This window comes from Marmota monax, unplaced genomic scaffold (genome assembly GCF_021218885.2).
Source record: "Marmota monax isolate L192 unplaced genomic scaffold, Marmota_monax_Labrador192_F-V1.1 WCK01_AAM20220418_F8-fsc00007, whole genome shotgun sequence".
NCBI classification, from domain to species: Eukaryota; Metazoa; Chordata; class Mammalia; order Rodentia; family Sciuridae; genus Marmota; species Marmota monax.
In genome coordinates, this window is record NW_026692781.1 from 12559029 (window position 1) to 12583494 (window position 24466).

At 37.5% G+C, this 24466-nt stretch overlaps 2 protein-coding genes across 9 annotated transcripts; one reads left to right on the plus strand and one right to left on the minus strand.

The window, feature by feature from the left end:
* Prkra (protein activator of interferon induced protein kinase EIF2AK2) lies at positions 1-15410 on the minus strand. 3 transcript variants are annotated; one of them, XM_046447511.2, is made up of 8 exons: positions 15273-15410; positions 14538-14707; positions 11065-11146; positions 8086-8164; positions 6865-6982; positions 5258-5352; positions 3999-4173; positions 1-686 (listed from the first exon to the last, which is right to left on the minus strand). In XM_046447511.2, the coding sequence occupies exons 1-8, from the start codon at positions 15335-15337 to the stop codon at positions 529-531; spliced, it is 942 nt and encodes a 313-aa protein (XP_046303467.1). In that variant the 5' UTR covers positions 15338-15410; the 3' UTR covers positions 1-528. The 3 variants fall into 3 exon arrangements, with proteins under 3 accessions (XP_046303467.1, XP_046303468.1, XP_046303469.1); XM_046447512.2 differs by lacking the exons at positions 11065-11146; positions 14538-14707; positions 15273-15410 and adding exons at positions 9243-9352; positions 10690-11036; XM_046447513.2 differs by lacking the exons at positions 11065-11146; positions 14538-14707; positions 15273-15410 and adding an exon at positions 9243-11036.
* On the plus strand, positions 15316-23897 carry Pjvk (pejvakin). 6 transcript variants are annotated; one of them, XM_058580238.1, is made up of 8 exons: positions 15677-15847; positions 17388-17479; positions 17796-17985; positions 18712-18907; positions 19968-20109; positions 21556-21673; positions 23111-23209; positions 23412-23896. In XM_058580238.1, the coding sequence occupies exons 2-8, from the start codon at positions 17471-17473 to the stop codon at positions 23702-23704; spliced, it is 1047 nt and encodes a 348-aa protein (XP_058436221.1). In that variant the 5' UTR covers positions 15677-15847; positions 17388-17470; the 3' UTR covers positions 23705-23896. The 6 variants fall into 6 exon arrangements, with proteins under 6 accessions (XP_046303461.1, XP_046303465.1, XP_046303460.1 ...); XM_046447509.2 differs by lacking the exons at positions 15677-15847; positions 17388-17479 and adding an exon at positions 15322-15446 and having other exon boundaries at positions 17918-17985; positions 23412-23895; XM_046447500.2 differs by having other exon boundaries at positions 15676-15847; positions 17388-17985.
* The last annotated feature ends 569 nt before the right edge of the window (positions 23898-24466 follow it).

Here is a 24466-nt window from a genome sequence, read left to right on the forward strand (position 1 = left end):
TCATTATAACAACAGCTCTTTATTACATGGTTTCAAATACACAGGAGACCAATCATGTTCCCTGAAATTTAACAATCACATTCAGTAAAAGTCTGTTAATGCCATCTCTCAACATCTAAACCTAAAAGGGGCTTCCTTCAAATTCCCGTTAGGAAGCCTTGCGCAAAAAAAAAAAAAAAAAAAGAAGTTGTTTAAGCACCAGTAAGACTGTTGCTAGCAGTAGTTTTATTTCTTTTTCTTCTTCTTCATCATCATTATCAAACATGCAGTTTCTTCCTCCCATTTGCCTGGCCCTGCTCTGCTTCGTGGTACAAAGTTTATAAAAACAATATACCAATACAAAGTTGAAGCCATTAAAAAGAGCTTAGTAATAACTACCAGGAGATAATTAAATCTGGAGTGTTGATGGAATCCGAAGAGATGTGGAAACAACACACAAACTCAAACAATACAGTAGAAGTTTTACTGGGGAAGGAGTGACGGAAACTTTTTATGTGCTACTGAAGGACTTTCTAAGATGCCCTAAGTTTACTTTCTTTCTGCTATTATCTTTAAATACTGCAAAGCATTGTGGGCGGCATCACTCTGTGCATTGCCACAGGAGATGCCGGAGCCATGACAGACTGTGATAGGACTGGTTGACAGTTCGGCGAGACACTGATACTGCCCATTTGCACTCAGTTCTTCTGTAATGACACAAGCAAACATGATGATTAGTGCCAACTGTAGAAAGCAGATCCTTTATAAAAACAATCTTTTTTTTTGTTGTTTTTTTGGTCTTTCTCACCCATGGTACACTATTTCATTCATTCATCATTTCTGTCATGCTTGTGTAAACAAAAAACATAGAATGAGTCAGGTGCAATGGTACACGCCTGTAATCCCTGCAACTCAGGAGGCTGAGGCAGGAGGATCACAAGTTCAAGGCCAGGTTGGGGAACTCAAAATTAAATAAAAAAGGCTGGGGATGTAGCTCAGTGGGAGAGCACTTGGGTTTAATCCCCAGCTTCACAACAGAAATGGTCGTTCAGTCATAGCAGTTCTCAAACATACTGCTTCAAACCATCTGACAGAACTTCAAAGAAACACAGGTGTTTAGGACTCAATGCTAGCCCATTCTATCAGAAGCATGGGGTTGGGGCCGGAGGTGGCTGGCTCCTGCATTTCAAGGAAGCTCCCAAGCAACTCTAATGTGACTTTTTGAACGAGGCTTGGAAAGCACTGTACTAATAAGCAACTTTCTTAAGAGGGAAAGAACCATTTGCTAGAGGACTAGAGAGGCTGTTTCCCATTGGAAGTCATTTTCAGTAGGCATTTCAACAAGAAAAGACCTGGTTCAGGGAAAGACCTCTCTTGTGCCTTCCTATTTTTAGGGTTTAAGTCTGTGCAATCTCAGTTATGGTGTTTTAAAAACAACACTTAAACCCAGGAAATGCACATTCTTCTCATTCTTCTGAAGATGGTAAAATGAGGCAAGAGTTCTTAAGAAGTAAATTTATGACTTATTCATTCAAAGTGGTCATGATTAAATGTTTCTATTTTAGCTAGTCAATTTAGTGAAGAATATCCAGATAAAGTGAGATTATTTAGTGAGTGAAGAGACTTTTTTTTTTTTAGTTCTACCATCTTTTTAAATTTAAGGAAAATTCACATAAAACCAATCATTTTAAAATAAACAATTTAGTGGCACTCAGCAGATTTATAGTGAGGTCCAAGTAGTCCCTCTAGCCAGTTTCAAAACATCTTCATCACCCCAAGAGGACATCCTGAACTCCTTAAACTGTTACTCTCCATTCCCTCTTCCCCAATCCTGGCAACCAACCATCTGTGTTTAATGTCTATGGATTACCCTTCTGTGGGCAGTTAATATAAACAGAATCATAGAATATGTGCAGCCTTTTGTTTCTGGCTTCTTTCACTCAGCATGTTTTTCACTATCTTCTATGTTGTAGCACATATTAGAACTTTATTCCCTTTTACAGCTGAATAATATTCTATTGAATGGATATTCCACATTTGTTCATCCATTCATTTGTTGGTGGACAATTGGACCATTGCCACTTTTGGCTCTTGCAAATAGTGCTTCTGGGAATATGTGTGTACTGGTTATTTGTTTGAATACCAGTTTTCAATTCTTGTAGGTTATATACCTAGGTGTGAAACTGCTGGCAATTAATTTAAGGAACTAAGACATTTTCCCATGGTGGCTAAATTATTTTACATTCCATCAACAATGTATGAGATTCCAATCTCTTCATCATCAGACACTTGCTATTTTCCATTGTTTTGACTATATAGTGTGCAGTGGTACCACACTGTAGTTTTGACTTGCAATTCCCAGTTGAGTAATGATGTTGAACATCTTTTCATAGGTTTGTTGGTCATTTATCTATTTTCTTTGAAGATAGCTGCCTAAAAGTTAGCCAAAAGCTTGTTTATACACACACACACACACACACACACAACTTTTTTAATGTAGTGCTGAGGATCAAACCCAGCACCTCACATGTGCTAGGCGAGTGCTCTACAGCTGAGCCACAACCCCAGCCCCTTGTTCTACATTTATAAGAATGATTTAGTTCTTAAAATTCATAAGAGTTTCAAAGGAATTAATTCACGATCCAAAATATCCATCTCAAATTTCCTTCTTTTCAGAGATTCTGTATCTTCCATAGTTAACTCTATTCGTGACATAGCTCATTTATCTCTGTATCCCAAACTCTCAACAAACTACAAACATCAATAAATATTTGCTAAATGAGTGGATTCCCATCAGCCATCTCTCCTGACCATCTTTCTTCATTAATTTTCCCGGTTCTGCATCATTCTTGGCTTATCAAGACACTGCATGACTCATCATTTAATTCCAAAGTAGCAGAGAATATCAGAAGTTCTCTCATCCCCTGACCACTCTAATTTTCCAGTGCTAGTATCTCTGACAGCTGAGTTCCTACATCTCACTGAGAGTGGAGTAGGGATATCAAATTCTTCACTTGTTATGCTGATATTAAATCAAGATACCAAATGTGTGACATACACATACACACAACTAGCTTTACAAATTGAATTAAAATAAAATCTACACTGACTTGCTTTCTCATTTGTCCATATTTGTCTATATAAAAGACCACAAATTAAGGAAAATATAATAGATGATAGCTGGGATGGAATAAAGTTACAAATTGACTTTTTCCCATTTACTGCCGAGAAATGGCACTCAGTGATTAAGTGGACACATGGTTTGGCCCACACAGACTTGATACTTGTACTACAAATGGGAGTGCTTTTTAATTGCCAAATGCCCGACAGACCTAGTATAACAGCCAGTGAATATGCTGGAACTCTTTCCCTAATTTTCTTTTCTTTTCTTTTTTTTTAATCTTTTATTTTTTTGGTATGAGGGACTGAACCCAGGAGCACTTAACCACTGAGCCACATCCCCAGCCCATTTTATTTTTCATTATAAGACAAGAGTCTTACTAAGTTGCTTATGGCTTACTAAGTTGCTGAGGCTGGCTCTGAATTTGTGATCCTCCTGCCTCAGCCTTCTGAGTCAATGGGATTACAGGTATTCACCATCATGTCTGACCCTCTTCCCCTAATCTTGTTCTACCACTGGCTAGTTATGTGGTCTTGGGTCAGTTTCTCAACCTTTCTCTGCCTTACTTTCTTCAATCATAAGTAAGAATAATAGAATTCACTTCAGAGTTAGTTTCAGGATTCATTAATTGATACATGTCCTTACTACAGGGCTGGCACACAGTTAAACTATAACTTTCAGCTATTGACATTTATTATTGAAACTGTATGTTAGCTATTATTACTATCCACAAGAATCAAGACATCTCAATTATATATAATACTGGTCTGGCAATTATATATAGTTAGAATCCTTGATCCTATAATTAGAAATAACAAATTATAACAGAAATTTTTGTTTTTCAAACACATTTTAAAAAGAAATGCATCTTGGGATAAGCCAAAGAAAAAAATCATACCTATATCCAAATACGTTATGTTAAAACCTTGTTCCTTGGCAATTTCACTAAGCAGCTGGATGTAATCTGTATTAGGAATACTAAGGAGGCTTCTTTTCAGTAAGTTGATCTTTTCACCAGGAGAATTCCTCAAGGAATGCCAAGTGCATCCTAAAGAATTTCCTACTACATTAGTCTGAAAAATAGAGATGAAGATTTATAGTCTTAAAGACTGTCTTTTAACACCAGTATCAGTATACTTACAAGCACTCACATTTAATACTTCAGAAAGCATATTTAAATTGGTACTATGTGGTTATCTTTCTAATTTAAACTAGACAATGCTAACATGCACATCCGTTTAACAAATACCATGAAATGAAAAATAAAAAACAACACAAATAAATAAAATACATTGTTAAGTATTTAAAAATACTTTTGTTTGTCAATATTGGAGTTGGAAGTTGTTGAGACCTTTAATGAATTATTTTTCTAATTCTCTTTTGACCAAGATGGTGCTGCCTTTTATCTAAGAGGCAACTTTGGAGACATAGAGGGGGCCCCTGGCCCATCAGGGAAACAAAAACCACACAATTTTTTTTTTTTTTGTATGTAGAGCAAAGGTTTCTCTTCCTCCTTGAAGGTTTTCTGAAACCACAGTCTAGATCAGATACCTTCTTCCATGTTCCCAGACTGCCCTCTGTAAGGACTCATCTGTAATATTCTTCCCTGTTTAGGAGGCTATAAACTCCTTAGTGGTAGAAATTGTTCATTCACTGTAGCCCAGTACTGGGCACAGACCTTAGCATACAGTAGGAGCACACTAAATGATTGTTGAGTGGATAAGTGAATGGACCAACAAAAAATGGAAAAGTGCTGTTGCTTTGAAGGCCAAAATAGCACCATTGGACTATCACTTTATTCATTCATTCTTCAGTAATTTTTGGTATTGAGAATCAAATCCAGAGCTTCACAAATGCTATGCATGCACTCTACCACAGAGGTACAACCCCAGCTGGGGCTGTCATGTTTAGATCCCATCCTATTATTCTGAATTGACTGTGTCTCTCAAGTCCTCTTACCTGGTTACCTCATGTGACTCTGGCTCACATATAGAAAGCAGCTAAAATTGGCATGGTGTGCAAATGAAAGATGAAAAGATTTTTTTTTTTTTTAAATTGCAACAATGAAGTATCAATCCAACAAGAAATTAAGGAAATATTCCTAAAGCAAGAAAAGCTTAATCAAATTAACATCATAACTGTCTGCTTAATACTCACTAGAGAAATGTGGTTCTCTGGAGAAATATTACTAAATTTGGCAAGAAATTTTTCAGCAGCATTTCTCTTGGCTTGTTTCTTCGATGCCCCCTTTCCTATAAAAAGGAAAAAAGATGGTAGATTTAGAAAGGAAATCAGTGTCCACAGAGGATGATTGAATGTGTAAGGGATTATGTTTTTCATCTTCTAGGGTATTTTCTTACTCACTTGACATTTTGTTTATTGTTTTTGTTGGTTGTAAAACACACACACACACACACGTTAATATATATACTTATTTCCCCTCTTTTTTTCAGTGCTGGGGATTATACTCAGGACCTCATGCATGCTAGGCAAGTGCTCTAATACTGAGCTACACCTCGAGCCCTCAAATGACTATTAATTCTTTACATTTTTGAAGGCAGTTCTTTTCTTTAACAGTTTTTCTTTAATAATTATACTTTCTGTTTTTCTTTAATAATTATTCTTCCCTTTGCCTAACTTTAATGAACAGTATTTGGTTTAATTGTGACCAATTTATTTACCAAAATATATTTGAATATGATCCCTCTCTCAATGTCCATTATCTATTTACAATCTTCTATACTAACAAATATAGAATTTCCTTAACATGAATAAGAAGGGAATAAAAAATGATGGAATTGAAAGAAAGATACCTTAAATAGCTACTTTCATACTCTGCTTTGTAAATTAAAAATCTGAAGTAATTTGCTTCACTTTTGAAAATAAAGGACTACGTCAGGAACCCAAAGGAGAGGCACTGCTTCTGGCCTAGTGGTTTCTGCAGTGGCCACATCACCTCTCAAGGCAGACAGTGCCTGTTACTTGAAACTAATATCTAGCTAAGGTAAAAGTCTACTTTCGGTCATTTTGAAAATAACAAAAACATGCCAGAGTAATAAAGAAGAATTCTCACTAGTACTTAATTAAGTGGCTGCTATTCCTCACAGTTTATGTCTTTTACAACTTAGAAGTTACTATAATTCCAAAAGACAATTTCTATTTATTTTTTATCTTATTGCATTTTTTGGGCCATCTATTTTCTTATTAATCACCTCTTTTTCAAATGTAATCTTCTCTAGTCCTACTTTCTAGAATATCTGTTGAAACTTTAAGAGATTTACTACTGTTCTTCCTCCCAGATGAATTATTTAAATCACTAATACATAGATGAAGATTATTTAAGGTATGGAGCCAATAATACATCTTTCCATTAACAACTTATGATTTTTTTAGAAACATCAAATTAAGAAACATGAGTATTCTTTTTCCTTTTTTTATTGGAGGAACTGGGGATTGAACCCAGGGCTACTTTACCCCTGAGTTACCCCTTCAGCCCTCTGTAGTTTTTGGAACAGAGCCTCACTAGTTGCTGAGGATGGCCTTGAACCCTCATTTCTCCTGCCTTCTGAGTTGCTGGGATTACAGATGTGCAAGACCAAATATTTATATTTAAGTTCTACCTTAGAAAGTTAGAGATAGTAGTATAGGAGTTTATCAATTTTTCTCCCCACAGACATTTTTGGGAAGATATAACAACAAAGATTTCTATGGTCATTCATCATCTGAAAATATTACAAATGTCTTAAATGGTAAGAAACAAGTACCAGTTTCCATAAATGACTCTAGCCTGCAAATTGTGGTATATTCTCTCTTATGAGCAGGTCCTCCTTCCTGGGAAAGAGTATATTCAGGAAGTCTCCAGCCATGATGAATAGCCAATTCCTATAAAATTGAAATAAAGCTTTAATAGTAAATTAATAGAAAATTCAACTGTGCAATGGCTTAATCACACAAATTTTATTTCTTCTTGATTTCAATCTCATTTCTAGTCATATATTTGAAAAGAAGGAAAGACCCTATATGTCCCATAAACATTCCCATCTTTTACATCTTTATATTACAATACTAAAATGGAAGCAGTTTTGTCCTATGAATGGCATTCTTCTTTTAAGCAATAGTGAGCTGATATCAGAGAAAGACCGGCCACCAGTGACCTCTTTGGGAACATCAGAGGAGACACCCACAGGTCTCCCTGCCCTCAGTTCCTAAAGCCTCTCCCCTCCTACCTACGGGCTTCTGGACCTGCAGCATTTGGTCAGGGGCTCATGAGGAGCAGAGACAGCAAACAAACTGGGATGAGGCTACATGTGAAGAAAACAATAGAAAAACTTATAGAGCAGAAAAAAGAGACCAACGGATTGGTTAGGTAATGGAGAGGAAAATAGTCCTAACAGAGCACATGGATAATCTGCAAAAAGAATATTCTGTTTGCAGAAATTTAAAGATAAACATATGTGTGTGCATGTGTGTGTGTAAATATAATTTTGTTAGAATAATCAAATAAATTAATTACATTTCTTTTCTTATACAGCCTTAGAAATACAAGTAATTTGTCTGACCCTCACCTAACCTCTTCCAATTCAGATTGTAAACTCCTTGATGGTAGGGTGCATCTTGAGTTAGGTTACCCAATTTTGGCTCTTTATAAAGTCTTCTGTCTCAAGAGAAGTAGAAAGAGGTTTGTCACAAAGATGGGAAGAAATGTTCTTAAAGTATAATATTCTCTACCCATGTGCAATGAGGTCCTGTTATTTCAAATGAGAATTTCACAAACCAAAGGCAGATACTGCATATGGAAGAAAATCCACAACTTAAATAAACGGGAAAATAATTCTAAGTTAGCTGCATAAAATAAGTTGGAAAACAAAATATTTCACCATCATGAAAATATAAAATGGCTTATCTTGAGCACTGTAATACCACCAATTAATTTTATCTTTTATCAGTAGACAAAAAGGTAAGTATGGAAAAAATATACAACTTACCTGTAATGAACCAATAGGATTAAGCTGGTTCTTTGGTTGTTTGGAAGGGTCAGGCATTAAGGGGTCAGGAACTGCAAAGCTAAACATATTTTTGAATGTTATTCAATAAAATAATTTCCCCAAATTACTTACTAAAAAAGAAAAAATTTTCTACTTAAGTGAAGCTCTTGCATTATATCTACATGTGATGCCCTTCTTTTCAACAATTTCTATAGAAATCTGAACTCTGTATCTATCTGTACATATCAAATGTCACTTCCTCTAAGAAACCTAGCCTTTTACCCAATGCATCATACTCTCTCACTCCTTTGAACCATTATAACATTTGGTTTGACATTTTATTCTTTATTTTATTTTTTTAAGTACTGAGGATCAAACCTAGGGACATTCTACCAATGGGATACACTCTTTTCTCTCTTTTTGAGATGGGTCTTACTAAGTTGTATGGGCTGGCCTTAAACAAGACTGTCTGCCTCAGCGTCTCAAGTCACTGGAATTACAGGTGTCACCACTATGCCAAGCTTGGTTTGACTCTTTCTTAAGAAAACTGACCTAAATTATACAGCCTTAGAAATACAAGTAATTTGTCTGACCCTCACCAAACCTCTCCCAATTCAGATTGTAAACTCCTTGATGGTAGGGTGCATTATTTACTTACATAAGCTTCATAGTGCTTTATACATAATAGGTGCTTGATAAAAATATATTCAAAGTACACTATTATGACTACACAAGATATAATAAGAGTATTAGCCAGGAAATTTAGCCTGGCACTATGGATAACACAGATCATCAATATAACTGTGGAAGAGAGACCTATTATTTCATCATGTGCTCAGTGCTAAGATAATCCTGTTAAGAGTTCTATGTATCCTGCATAAAATAGATGGTCTACATAAATCTGGTTTAACAATGTAGGGATTATGATTAAGGAAAAAGAACAATCTTTTCTAGGCAGTTTGAAATTACTAGTTACTCAGAAGATCAATGCCTAATGCAGAAGAAGCTGCATTCCAAGGTTACTTCCACCTAAGCAATAGAAGAATAATTTCTTCCATGACAAGTGAGGCTTAACTATTGCACTTCCTCAAGTTTCTTTACCAAATGCCAGAATTTCAAGCTTTACATAGGCTGATTAGATATAAGTATTCACTTACAATGCTGCATGCCGAAGCTACCCAAATAATTGTGATGGAGAAGTGAAAAAGTCTCTGTATTAAATCAGGCCATTTTAGGCCTGATTACAGCTTAGTAATTCCCATTTTATCTGTCAAGAAGCACAAATATATAGTAAAGTTTGTTAGCCTTTTTTGCTGACAAAGTGAAGTTCCTATATGCAGAAAGGACACTCCGTACACTCATTTCTACCAATGTGCTCAACATGTTGGGTTGACCTTTGGGCTGCACAGAAATAGCACAGCCATCATCAGTGGAGGCAGAACTCAAAATCTGCTATGCCATTTGGCATGTCTTGAAAGCTAGCATAAATCAATTGTAAGGTATGACCCCAGAGAAGCAAGTATCACCTTGTGAGATCCAAGGCTTGTCTGGGTTAAGTGCTTGTCTAGAGGGTTGCTATGTCACTGGTTAGTTCTAAATTAACCAAAAAGTTTAGAATGACTTAGGAAAAGGGAAGAGTATTGCATGAGAACCTAAATACAGACTTAATCCTAAAGACTTGTTACGGCTTTAGGAAAAACAATCTGATTTCAAGTTCCACAGATCTTTGCAGTTAGTTATGAGCAGATTATACCAGACTAAACTCTAAGCATCTTCTTTATTTTTGGGTACTGGGGACTGAACCCAGGGAGAAATTGAAACTATACTTTCAGAATTCTTTAAATAATTATTGAATATTATCCATTTACCAAAAAGTCACAAGAACCTATTTAGATTGCTGACATATAGAACTATTATCACTGGGTAGCAAATTGAGTGGACAAAGTTATTACCCAGAAGAACTATTTACTGTTGTCCAAATCATTTTTATGTACTAAACATCTGTGTATATTTTGCAATTTGAGACAATTTATGTCAAAGACCAGATGTTTCTGTTTTAACCTGAGTTTTATAATTCAGAGGAAGAACACACATGTAGAATCAGGGGCTAAAATCAGAAAGAAATGTAAATCAATGAAAGATTACTAGTAATTAGTATAGTAACTTCTTTATTTTTTTATATTTTGGTACCAGGGTTTAAATCTAGGGGTGCTTAACCATTGAGCCATATCCCCAGCCCTTTTTATTTTGAAACAGGGTCTTACTAAGTTTCTTAGGGCCTCTCTAAGTTGCAGAGGCTAGCCTTGAACTTGCAATCCTCTTGCCTCAACCACCCAAGTTGCTGGGATTATAGGCGTGAGCCACCACATCCAGCTTCCACTTCTAGCATTTTTGAGTTCATGTGTAAAAAGAATTTAAGGCATACTATGTTCCATGGTGTGCCTAACAGAAACCAAACGATAATATTTTATTATACATGAGATGCTTTAAGATTCACCTAAAACAGAAAAAAAAAAAATTCAATTTGGAAAAACATGGCAAGGATATCCCAGTTCACATTCTCTCGTATTTGGTATACAGTCTATAATAAAAGGAAATCTCTACCTCCTTCTTTCCAATGAGAATTCCCTAAGGAATATTTTTATTTCCATCTCACACCTTGTTTTCTTCAGTGTAGAAATAATCAAAGTCTTAATACAGAATATTAACAGTTGCCAGAGATATTATGGTTTCCGACTGCTGCACGCCATCTAAAAAACAACAAAGTAAAGCCTAATTCATGAGAGGCTGCAGTTAATTGGTAACTGCTGGGCTTAATTGGATAGAACTATCTTCATGGGTGATAGGTTTTCACAAAGAAATAGAATTTTAGAGCTCAGATACTGTTCACTCTGCTGCTTTGGGGAGCATGTTCACATTTTTAATCTTACCTCTGCCATGATCATTTTGAGCTGCAGAATACAAAGAAATTTAGCTCACCAAATACTTGCATTGGCTTTCAGAATGTGGATGGCCGCCTCTGCAGCTCGGTGTTTCGCCAGCTTCTTACTTGTACCTTCACCTGAATTAAAATGTAAAAAGATAGTCTTTGTGAAAATGTGTGCCTTACAGAGATGTTGTCATACTACAAAACAAAGTCACTACAGGTTTTTCATATATGCAGTTAGTACTGAAAACATACACTACATGCAATTATACACTGAAATAAACTATTCACTGTGTGAAACTGATACAGGAACAAAATCACAATCTAAAAAGTTCTATGTATTTAAATCTATGCATCCCTATGTAAAAAACTTTACTCTTTCTATATTATATATTTATTACACAAATGGTAATGATGTAGACCATGTCACACCTCCAGAAGAAACACAACTTAGCATTTCACTCTTCCCTTATTCCTGGGCAGGAAGTTCTTCTGAAGCAAGAAATTTCCTTTACAGAAGAAACTTTCAGAACTTTTGGACAGTGAAATGTGCACAATAGCCTGGTCCTATTCTGGATCAAACCCCTATGCTAGGCTAAGCAGTAATAGGTGTCAGCTTATGCCTTATGTCTTCCACACAATCTGTATCTTTTGCCTTGTAGATAAGGGAGGTTAGGGATAAGACTGATATTTGAATTCAGCAAGCAGCTGCATCTGGTAAAGAGTGAATTCAATCATTTTTTTCCTTCTGAGTTCAAACCCTCAATGTTAGGAAATAAGATTGAAGTGTGACCCTCTAATGTCAGAGGACACAAAAACCATACTCTTTTATCTAATAACATAGACATTAGGGACATAGCACAGAACTGAAGAGATTCCTTGACTTCTATGGCTGACAGCCTAGTGTGGGATTTTGTCTGCTAATAGGTATCTGAAACATGTTACACCAAACCTAAGTGTGAGCTCTAGGAAAGCGCACAAAAGTAGCAGTACCACTGTTCTTGTTAGGGCTTCAGAACAGTTTTATGGAGAAAGAGAACTAAACACACACTTGAAAGATGAGGAAAGTCTAGTAAAGGAGAGAGAACTAGGAGATTAGGAAGAGCATTCTTGGTAGAGGAAAGGCACCTGCAAAGGCTCAAAGGCAAAAGAAAGCAGTGTTATCAAGGCCATAAGTGTTGCATATGGCTAATGTGTAAGAGCTCAAGGGGAGCAATTTTGAGATAAAAGGCTGGAGAACTTGGGGGCTGGGGAATGAGTTTTATATGTATATCCATACACACACACACACACACACACAGATATTATATACACTTGTGCTATTCAATCCTTAACATGTATAAAAATTGACAAGGAATTTTGTTAAAACATACTCTGACCCCATACATCTGGGATGTGCCTTATATTCTGCATTTCCATCAAGTACCCAAATGATATCAATCCTTCTGTTGACTACATCTCAAGAAGGTAAGAAGTCACGTTAAAATTTTTGTATTTATCCAGAGGGTGATGGGGAAACCACTCAATGGATGTTAAGAGAAGGAGGACAAATTTGAGTACTAGGAAAAGAACATTCGTAGAGAATGGGCATTACACAGGAAGAAGATAAAAGAGGGACTAGGTTTGTGGCTCAGTGATGGAATGCTTGTCTAGCACATGTGAGCACTGGGTTCACTCCTCAGTACTACATAAAAGTAAATAAAACAAAGCTAAAAAAATCTATCAAAAAACTTAAAAAGAAAAAAAGAGCAGTTATAACACAGAAGCTATAATCCAAAAAAAGAGATGACAGTGGTCTGGATGGTAGCAATAGGAAGAAGAGAGAAAGAGACTTAATAGCTATTTAGTAGAGAGATTTTAATAACAAACTGGACAAGAGAGGAGAGGAGCAAAAGATATCAAGAATACCAACCCTGGGGCTGGGGCTGTAGCTCAGTAGTAGAATGCTTGCCTTGCAGATGTGAGGCCCTGGGTTTGATCCTCAGCACCACATAAAAATCCTGAATTTCTACTGAGCGACTGTGTGACTATGGTGCCTTTACAGAGAAAATGAATGCAAAAAAATGGGTTTAAGGGGAAAGATGGATTCAGTTTGAGACAATGAGTCTGAGAGGCCTTTGTATCATCCAAACAAAGTTGCCTGACAAGCACACAAGTTGATACACTGTTCTGCAAATGGGACCGGAAGAAAGATATTTCTGAATTATTAGCCTTTATCTGGTATTTGAAGCCATGGAGGCAGATTAGCTAGCACAGGAAGACAGGGTAGTGGGAGAAGAGGTCCAAGGGATAATAACAGAAACAGGTGTTTTGTTTTGTTTTAATATTTTTCAGTTGTCGATGGACACAATATCTTTATTTTATTTAATTTTTTTATGTGATGCTGAGGATTGAACCTAGTGCCTCACACAGGCCAGGCAAGCAAGTGCTCTTCCACTGAGCCACAAATCCAGCCCTAGAAACAAGTAATCATTCCCTGGCCTAAAGCATGTTGGGGTGGGAGGAACTACTTCTTTTTAAACTTCCACTGGATATTTAAAAATAGAACAACTTAAATAATAATAATGCAATGTTGACACTATGGCTTATATGAGGAACATTGCAGCCACACTTCTTATCCACCTGTCTCACATAGAAAAAAAAAGCTTCATATTTTTGTTAAAGTAGCTTCAATGAAAATAGAGGAGTCTAAATTTCCAGGGACACATACAAATGATGCCTTCAGATTATCAAATGATATAATTTCAGTCTTCCTATTAATACTTTTCTTGGCATTTTTCCAAATTAAATTTAGTATTACTTTTTTGTTTGCAATTAAATAGGTATATGAGAAAAATAATGTTCACATTTACAAATGGGCATGCATCTGAATTCTGAAACTTCACTGCAGTGTGACTCGGAGCATGTTATTTATGATCTCTCTGAACCTGTTTCTTCATGTATAAAAAGGAGATACTATCTTATACAAAATACTTGTACAGTTTCAGGAACTAGAAGCTACTAATACAGTGAATGGGAGTCTTTCCACATTCCTCATTGTTTTGCCTTTTTTTTTTTTTTGTGGACATAATTAAGAGTGATACAAGAGATCCAAAGTTCCAAATAATTCTATAAAGACAGAAGGGAAACTCAGACAACTCCGGGGTCATGCCTCCCTGTATCTGCTATAATTTATAAAACTATGAAACTTGATAGTACCTACTGACCCAGCTATGAGGGCTCCAAGAACCCTTCCGGTTTCTTTTTAATTCTTGGAGGAACCTTGGGAGGATCCTATAGTATGTGAAGAGCCTTGTAGGATGCCTGGATAACTTTTTATTATCTGAGCATCCTTGTATCTGGAGAAGAGAAAATTAGAATCAGATGAAGTTGAAAAGCTCTTAACAACCTAATATATGAGGTCTCCGTTTTAAAACCTGCCCCTCATAGCTGTCTCTGGCAAAAGGGGCACTTTTCCCAATTGAAAAGTAACATCAAGTCTGGACTGCCAACCAGCAGGGTCAAGGGGTTAACTGTGCATACAGACCTGTGCAGGTTATGTCCCCAACGGTTACTCTGAAGGTGAAAGTTGGCACGTGTATCTGCACATCGGATCTTTCACATTCATAAACCGGGATGTTCTTGGTCTTCATGCCATATTCGTGTAATACCTGAATCGGTGTTTTCCCTGGCTTAGCTGTTATCATCTTCCCCAAACTGCAAAAACCAGAAAAAGGTGTGTCAAAGCAAACAGGGAAGCAGAAGCATACACAGGGCCAATTTTGACTGCTATCAATGGTGACCGGGGAATTACTGTAGCTTCCTGGCTGCCAGGACCAGAGCTGGCAAGGCCTGTGCGCACCTGTCTCCCAGCTCTGCTGAGGCAGTCACCCAGCAGGGGCTAGCAGGGTGAAGGAGGGACGTCTTTATAGACAGAATTCGAATGCGGACAGAAAGGTGTTCTCAGGCGCACACGGCTGCATACTCTCAAGACCAAGTCCACCAACCCGGTCCGCGCGTGGCACCTTTTGCCACCCCGTCCCCCCTGCGCGCCGCCACGAGCCACAAAAGGGGCGGGGCGCGGCCACAGACCCCGGCGGCCGGGCCATAGACCCCTGCCAGTCGCCGCCAAGAGGGCGGGGCAGAGCACCACAGAGTGTGTGTGTGTGGGGGGGGCGACAGGAAGGGGCTCTACCCAGAATGCCGCCGGGGCCGGCTCCCCGCCCCCTCCTCTGCTGCCCACCACTCTCGGCCCTGCGGCCCCTACTGCCCGGGCTCGAACCTGAAGGTCCCGCTGTCCTCGCGCTCCAGTGGCGGGGCCTCCGCGCGACGTCTGCTTTGAGACATGGCGAGAAGGGACGGCTAGGCAGCGCGAGAAAGAGCAGTGCGGAACGGCGTCCTCGCTTCCCGCGTCGGTCGGTCCCCGAGCGGAGCTCTCCAGCACTACAGTCTCCAGGTCTCCTTGCTGCAGGCGTCCCTCTTGCGAAAGGAACTGGCGGGGCGGGGTGGGGGGAGGAAGGGCGGGGACTCGGCGTTACGGCGCCGGCCACACCTCCTCGCTGCCGGACCTCAGGCCCCGCTACTAGCCAGGCCCCGCCCCTCTCCCGGCTCCATCTCTTCCCAGCGCCGGCTCTTCCCAGCTTGGCCTGCACCCCCTTCGGCTCACGAGACTTCACGGTGCTGGCCCCTCCCCTCTCCAGTCCCCGCCCCTCCTCTCTCCAGGCCCCGCCCCCTCTGTCATACCCCAGCTTTTCCCAGTTCCCGCCTGCGCTCCACTTAAGCTCCCGGGGCACCCTGGTCGATCATTTGCTTGCCGCTGTCACCGCGCCTGGAGCTTGAGTTTGGGGGCCTTAGGAGGTGGTTTGCCACCCGGAAAGAATGCTTATTCCTGTGGGCTCAGGGTTAGCGAGGCCAGAAGTCCGGTGTATTTGGCGGGTGGGGAGGACAATCTGGGGACAGGTTCACTTTAAGAAAGATTTGAAAATGTTAATGCAAAATTGCTAGGGAACCTCTCAGAACCTGGCGATGAAACTTGAGACCCTTGATTTATGGGCTCCTGAGAGCTGAGCAGGCTTTTCCAGCCTCTGCGTCCTCTGGGGCTTCTGGAGACCCTTCTCTCCTGCTGGGCGGGCTCCTTTGTCTTGGAGGCAAGTTGGACAGCGGGTCAGCAGAGCCCGGCAAGGCTTGTTAGGTGTAAAGGAAGGCCTTTCTGTAGGCCAGGTTCCAGTTTTGTTGGTTGTAATGGCGTTGGTGGATGCGCTACCTTTTGTGGGGATCAAACTGCGACATTACTTGTGTCGTCTCTCTAAATGTTTGCTTTCCACGTGCAGAAATGGCTCCCTGTGCTTACAAGGTGTTCTGGAAGATGGTTTTGCACAATAATGTTTTCACAATGGACATTATTATTTAAAAAAAATTTTTTGTAGTTGTAGATGGACAACGTGCCTTTTATTTCTTTATGTGGTGCTAAGGGTTGAATCTAGTGCCTCTGGAAGATGATTTTACACAATACTGCTTTCACAAAGGACATTATTATTTTAAAATGTTTTCCCCTAGTTTTAGATGAACAGCACGCCTTTATTTCTTTATGTAATTCTAAGGAACTAACCCAGTGCCTCACACATGCTAGGCAAGTGCTTTGCCACTAAGCTACCTACCGCCCCAGCCCCCAGAAAGGACGTTACTAAAAGTACATTTTGGGTTGCGTGTGACCCCTGAACACTTGAAAGCAAGTTAAAAAAAAATACCAAGAATCTAATCAAATTAATTTCCATTATTTGAGGCTTGAATTAAGCCTAGTCCCTCTTCCTCTACACCACATATGGGTGTATGTATATCAACTAATACCCAGCTGTATTAAGTTTAAGTGAACATCTTTAAGGACCACAGAAACATTGTTTGAATGTTCATTAAAACGTTAGTACAGATTTGCTTTGGATATGTATTTTTAGCTAAAAAGTTTCTTAAAAACAAGTGAAAACCTTTTATAGATCTCTTTACAGATTGAGTAGGATAATAATGACGAAATAAAAACAAAATAAGTGCAGCAGGACTCCATTTCAGGTTATATAGACTGAGTGCCTAGCTTCTGAGTAAGAAAACATTGCATAATATTTTATAGTTTTCTAAATGTGTAAAATGGCTTTAATTTAGTATTTTGTAAATATCTGCAGGCATTTGTTTCCCTGTATTCTGTGTATTTATATTTAATATTAGGCACTTGGTTTTGTGAACATACAGATGGGAAAATGTTCCTGCATTAACTCTATACCATAAAGTTTCAAAAACACCACTGTTCTGTGGCCAAAATTTGCCTGGTGAACTTGTGAAGGAATTCCCTTTGGACTAGGTCCATTATAGATAGTATCCAGGACTAATGTTAGTGCCTAAATTGCAGCGTTTCCCATGGGGCTATCTGCTTTCCTCAGAATTGGCCCATTGCTACTAGAAAATCACTATCAACTATGATTCCCATCAAGGATGTCAGTGGTATGTTGGAATTAGTTTTCTGTGTATATTTTAGTGCTATAAATTGCCATTCCAAATTAGGCTTGCTTTTAGTATATCATTTTACACCGTTGATCTATTATTTATTACCTGAGCACATGAAGATAGGCAATGTTGTGAGGTGTACACGGGTAAACTACTTGGTGAAAGCATGCTTTGTATTTTTAACATGTATAATTGTATTAAGATCAAGCAAGCTTAGTTTTGTGCCTGGTTTTCTTGTTTGAAAATGGATTTGTTACCTGGGAGTTGCAGTTGATGACATTTTGATATTAATATGTTTGCTGCTGCTACAAAGAGCTTTGTCAAGCAAGTTGGAGATGGAGGGAGATTAGTTCCAGTTCCAAGCCTCAGTGAAGCTGACAAATACCAGCCTCTCAGTCTGGTGGTAAAAAAGAAGCGATGCTTTCTGTTTCCTAGATATAAATTTACCTCAACACCTTTTACACTGAAAGATATTCTCCTAGGAGACAGAGAAATTTCAGCTGGTAAGTTTAAATGTTTGGGAGTGACTACTCATGGAACTGTTATTAGTAACCTAAACAGAGGTCCTATGTACTATTTATACTAGTAATACATATTTTCAATGAAAAAAAAGCAACTTTTATTATGAAAGTAATGATATTATTGAGATGAACAATGCCTAAAGTTTATATAATATCAAATCTCTTATTGAATACTTTTAAAGTCTATTAATTATTTTATAAGTTGTTTTAATCAAAATCAACTTAGAAAACGACATAGTATTTTTTCCTCTATAAATTAGTGTATTATTTGATCTTATCTCCAGATAAAAATAATTTGAATTTTGTTTACAATTCAGTTATTACACCTGGTAAACTGAAATGTGTTTTTAAAGCTTGATTAAATGTGTTTTTAAATGTGTTTTTAAAGCTTGATTAAAAAGTCAATTGACATTTTGATAAGTTACTGCTTCTAAACACCTGTTTTTATTTCAATAACCTAGTATATCTTGATATTTAAGAAATTTTGTTGACTGAACAGATAATTTGATTTCATTTGAAATATTTTGGCTATTTGTTTTTTGTTATTGTAAAATTGAACTGCTATTTTAATTTTGGCCTGAAATGTTGCTTTTTTTTAAATTACCATTTGGGAGATTGGATCTTGAATTGCAAATTAACCTGTTACTTTATATAATCTATATAAGCTGAACTGGAGGCATTTAAAAATACTAGTCCCTTTTCATAAAGGTATTTCATCTTATCAATTACTGAATTATGAAGATGAATCAGATGTTTCACTTTATGGAAGGCGAGGCAACCATATTGTAAATGACGTTGGGATTAATGTTACTGGATCAGATTCCATTGCAGTAAAAGCTTCATTTGGTGTAGTAACCAAACATGAAGTGGAAGTATCAACATTACTCAAAGAAATTACTACACGGTCAGTATAATAATCCAAATGCATGTCAGTGTTTTAATTAAAAGTTTTAATATATATAAACTTCATTGTAAAGAATGCTTAATTTTACTAATGTAATTTATTTGTGTGATTTTTTTTTTTTTAAATATTACAAATGTAGTAGTATTGTTGCGGGAAACAGACGGGTTGAGGAGCAGCAAGCAGCACTCAGGAGAGGAGAACTCCAAACATTGTTTTATGCTGATGGGCCCAGAGGGGAACAGACTCTAATTCTGAGCACTCATCCACAGTTTCTCACAATTTTTATAGGTTATTTGGCATCATTTTAGACTCATCCTATTATTGGGGGCTTTTTTCCTCTTTAAGAAAAAAACTCCTAATCTACAGGGCTGAAGGCCTTGTGTAAACATGCTTATAGAAACAGATACGGATAAAGGCCTCTTTTCACAGGCATGTGTTAAATCTCTAGCCTTAAAAGCATAGCACAGGGATGTTTATATTTCAAGAGGGAGAAGTTAAACTCCTAGGGCAGTTATTTACAGTAATCCAAAAGGTTAACCCATTGGTTAATTAGGCTTCCTAAAGAATGGCTGAGAGGAACTTTCCCCAAGCATTGGTTTCTTACCCAAACCTTTTTTTTTTTGGTAATTTCTGTTTACAACCAGGTCTGGTTTTGCCGTCACAGTATACAAAACTTTGGGTCAGGGTAGATACCCAAGAATCATTTGGTTTGAAGAAGATTTTCTAGTGTTCCACAAAATCACTAAGCCCCTACACAAATTGGCTAAATTATTAAACTAAAAAAAAAAAGACTCTTTGTCTGCAACAAATGTAGAGAGCCCCCTCCAACAGACTCAATAGAGAGAACAAAACTCCACATGAGCCTGTTTTAAGAAATTAGAAGGAAGAGCCAGGGTGTTCACATTCTTTTGGGTGTCTTTTCTGGTTTATATTAGGTCTGCCTTTTTTACATTTCGTTAAGATGGACTATGAATGAGTAACACATGATAGGAAAAAAATGTGCCGGATTATATATAATTTGATGTTGAAGAATCTTATGACTGTCTTCTTTTTATTTTAGGAAAATTAACTTCGATCACAGCTTGATACGTCAGTCACGGAGCAGCAGAAAGGCTGTGCTTTGCGTGGTCATGGAAAGCATTCGAACCACACGACAGTGCTCCCTGTCTGTTCATGCTGGCATTCGAGGAGAAGCCATGCGGGTAAGACAGAAGCATTAGGCTTTGCTTACTAGCTACAGAGTTGCTGTGGGAAGTTTTAAAAAAGCACTCAGTTAGAATGAAACTTAGATATTACATCAAATGTTGAGATGAAAGAGCTGCAGTGGTTTAGGATTTTGCACAGTGTTTAAGAACATGAAAAAAAATCCAAGAAAACATAGATTCTAAACATGTGTAATATGATGCAGATAAAGCACTAATTCTTGTTGAATATTTGCATGCCAGCATTTCTGTCGTTGCTATTTAAGTTCTACTTTAAGAAAACAAACTAAGTGCTGAAGTTGCATTATTTTATTTTTGAGGTACTGAGATTTAACCCAGGGACTCACACATCCTAGGCAAGTGCTGTATTGCTTAGCTATACCACCTGCTCATTTTATTTTTTATTTTGAGATGGAGTCTTGCTAAATTTCCAAGGCAGGCCCAGACTTGGGCTCCTCCTGCCTCAGCCTCCTGAGTAGCTGGGATTTATAGATGTGTGCTGTCATGCCTGGCCTGATTTTACTTTTAAGTTATATAGTTCATACTTGGAATTTTTAAACATTGAATTTATATTCTATATTAAAATAGTTTTTCTAAATGAATATCATCAATGGTCAAAGCATGCTTCATTCAATTTTAAATCCTTTAAAAAAATTAGAAAATTATGTGGGTTTAAATTTTTTAAAAATGTTTTTAGTTGTCAATGTACCTTTATTTTATTTATTTATATGTGGTGCTGAGAATTGAACCTAGTGTCTCACACTGGCTAAGCAAGCACTCTACCACTGAGCCACAACCCTGGCCCACGTGGGTTTAAATTTGATCTCAGTTATGATATTCTTTATCTTTGTCATGTAGTGACACCTAATAATGCCTTGATAGGATTAAAGCCAATTGTTAGAAAGGTAAGACTTAAATGATAATCTTTTTCAAGTCTTTTACTAATAAAGGTCTGTTCAGTATGACATTCAGCTGTCCACTGAATTCTGATTAACATTGGATGATTTGAGGGGCACAGACTGAAGCATTATTGGAATATGGTTAACGCTTTTGGAAAGTTGCAGAAAAACTCTGGAGGATTTGAAACAGTAGACAGATTAGGGCCAAAAATACCTCAACACAGTTATTTTGTAAGATTTGAAGTTTTAAGAAAAAAAACTTCTATTGCAGAGAGCATTACTCTTGGGTTGGCCCTAATCATTGGCTTCAGTACCAAAGTAAGCAAAATAGTCTAGAAGTCTTCCCCGATTCAGATTACCAGTTCCTGCTGGATCACTTGGATCTCTGAAATGACAGTCTAATTCAAGCAGGGTAATTCTTTACTTGAAGAGGTTTTGTTTTTTGTTTTAGTAGTATTGTAAAAGATGATTTGCTTCTCAAAAAAATCTATCCTGACGTGTCAGCATCCTTAATAATGTTATTTTATTTTTTATTTATTTAATATAGTTTCATTTTATGGATGAACAGAATCCCAAGGGAAGGGACAAAGCTATTGTTTTTCCAGCACATACAACCATAGCTTTCAGTGTTTTTGAACTCTTCATTTACTTGGATGGTGCCTTTGGTGAGTGGAGAATCTGCTTCAAACAGTGATTTTTTTTTTTAGGAGAATTTAGTAGGAAAAGCCTCTCTCTCCCTTTCCCTCCCCCACCTCCTTTCTCTGATAATCATAGAAAAGTGATGCCTGCTTTCTGCACTGTGAGTCATAGGGAGATAATCAGCGACCTTCTGATAGGTAGTTTTTGATAGTGGTAAATAGGAGTAGTAAAAAGAGGCCTGTAGTGTCAGGGCACCATACTTCAGTTTTACCTATATTAGATACAACTGCCCCTGTACTCCCCTAAAACATAACTAGAAGTATAGATACTTCCTTCAGAATTGTCCTCTTGTGTGATAGCTCTGTGTACCTATCACACTGTCGCTGTCTACATTTCACAGGTCTTTAAGCTTGGTTGGCCGCCAGCCAGCCCAAGTCCAGGTATATATAGCCCAAAAGACCAGGAAGGGAGCCCCCTAGCCATGATAATTTATAAACATTTTTAGATCTGTTTTGTTCTTTTTCTACAATTCTGTGGGAGGAGAGAATAGGAAGCCTAGAAACAAAACTACGTTCTGAGTAAATTCTATTTGGAACCTACTAAGTGTAGATTTTTACAGTTATATTGATGTATGGGAAGAAGATAGAGTGGTATCCATCTAATTCTTAAATGAAAGTATGTTTGTCCTTGCACTTCCAGGAATTTATCCTACAGGTGTACTTACACACATGTGAAATAGTTTGGGTATAAGGATAGTCTGTTCCTAATAACAAAAGATTGAAAACAACCTTAAGGGAACATCCATAAATCAGGATACTAGGAAGCCATTAAGGGCGAGGTCTCTATAGACTCTGACATGGAATAATCTCTAAGACATATTTTATTGAATTTTTAATTTTTTTTTTGGTACTGGAAATTTAACCCAGGGTGCTTTACCACTGAGCTACATCCCTAGCCCTGTTTGTATTTTATTTTGAGATGGCTTAGGGCCTTTCTAAGTTGCTGAGGCTGGCCTCAAACTTGTGATCCTCCTGTCTCAGCCTCCTGAACTGCTGGGATCGCCGGCATGTACCACTGAGCCCAATATCTAAGACATATTTTAAAGAAATGTATCTAATGTGTAACTATTTGGTCCTAAAGAATTATACACACACACACACACACACATACATACATAGATATTCTTTTATGTAAACTATAAGGAGTATTTCTGGAAGCATACACAGACACTTAACATTGCCTCTAAGGTGGAAGACTGGCTGGGTGCGGTTGGGCTAGAGACTTAATCCTGCATACCCTTTTTATGTGATTTGAATTTTGTACCATATAAATGAATTTTTTCCAAAAATGTATGAATTTAGCTTTAAAAAAATGGAATGAATTACTAGATTCATTGCCCTATAAAACACCCCATAGCATATGAGTTGTTCAGGTTATAACATCTTCTCAAAATTGTTTTGTAGACCTTTGTGTCACTTCAGTGTCAAAAGGAGGATTTGAAAGGGAAGAAACAGCAACGTTTGCACTGCTCTACAGACTGAGAAATATACTATTTGAAAGAAGTATGTCTCTTGAAGAGTATTTCAAATGAATTTTTTCCTTCCTGGATTAATATCCAATAATGCCATGTATTAAGGAAAGATTTCAATGTAAAAGCCAAATCATTTCATGACTGATAGTTTAGAGTCATATATTTATAAATGCAGTTTGGGCTGTTTGTTTTCTGTTTTAACTTCTAATACATTTCTGTGTTTGTCCTTTTAGATAGAAGAGTGATGGATGCCATTTCTCGTTCACAGCTTTACTTGGATGATCTTTTTTCTGACTACTATGACAAACCTCTCAGCATGACTGATGTTTCACTCAAGGAAGGGACTCATATCCGAGTTAACTTACTTAATCACAACATTCCTAAAGGGCCTTGCATACTCTGTGGAATGGGGAACTTAAAAAGGGAGACGGTCTATGGTTGCTTTCAGTGTTCTGTAGACGGACAGAAGTATGTGAGACTTCACGCAGTCCCTTGTTTTGATATTTGGCACAAGAGAATGAAATAAAAAGAAAAAAAACAGAATATGCCTCATTGGTGTCTTAAGTGCAATTGTGCCATAAGCCTTCTCTAGTTTGCTTTGATGGTAAGTTAAACCGAGAGAAGAGCTGGAAAACCTGTGTGGATGTCATTTTCCTAACACATAAAGTGGAGATGTGGCACATCTTTTTTCTTTATAACTTGTCATGATTAATAACATTGTGTATGTAAAAAAGTTCAAACCTAAAATTCAGAAGATAGTCATTCCTTCATAATTTTGCCAGTTAATTTAGAATCATTTTTGGGATTTAGTCTATGATAATATTTTATATAATTAAGAGATTTTTCTAAATATCAGTTTTATTTTCAGTCAAATTTTAATTCAACATTTAAGGATGACAAGAATGCACCAGTGGCTACTTTATGGTCCTTTAGTGCTCTAGGTCTGGTAAAAGGAGAAAAATGTGTTAATAATTTAATATAATTCTAAATGTTTAATTGCAGTATCAAATTAAAAACACTGAGCTCGGCATGGGGTTTTGTGTACTTGGTTAACAGTGTGACTGAAAGTAGTAATAGGTTGCCATTCTGTGACGTACATATGCTAATTTTGTCTTCATAAAACTTGCTTAATTTTTTTTGGCTTCATAAACTCCTTTTAATCTTTTTTTAAAATCTTTTGTGGTTCTTGGGATTAAACCACTGAACTATGCCTATTTTTTTATTTTGAGAAAGGTTTTCCCTAAATTGTCCAGGCTGGCCTTCAACTTGTGATCCTTCTCCCTTAGCC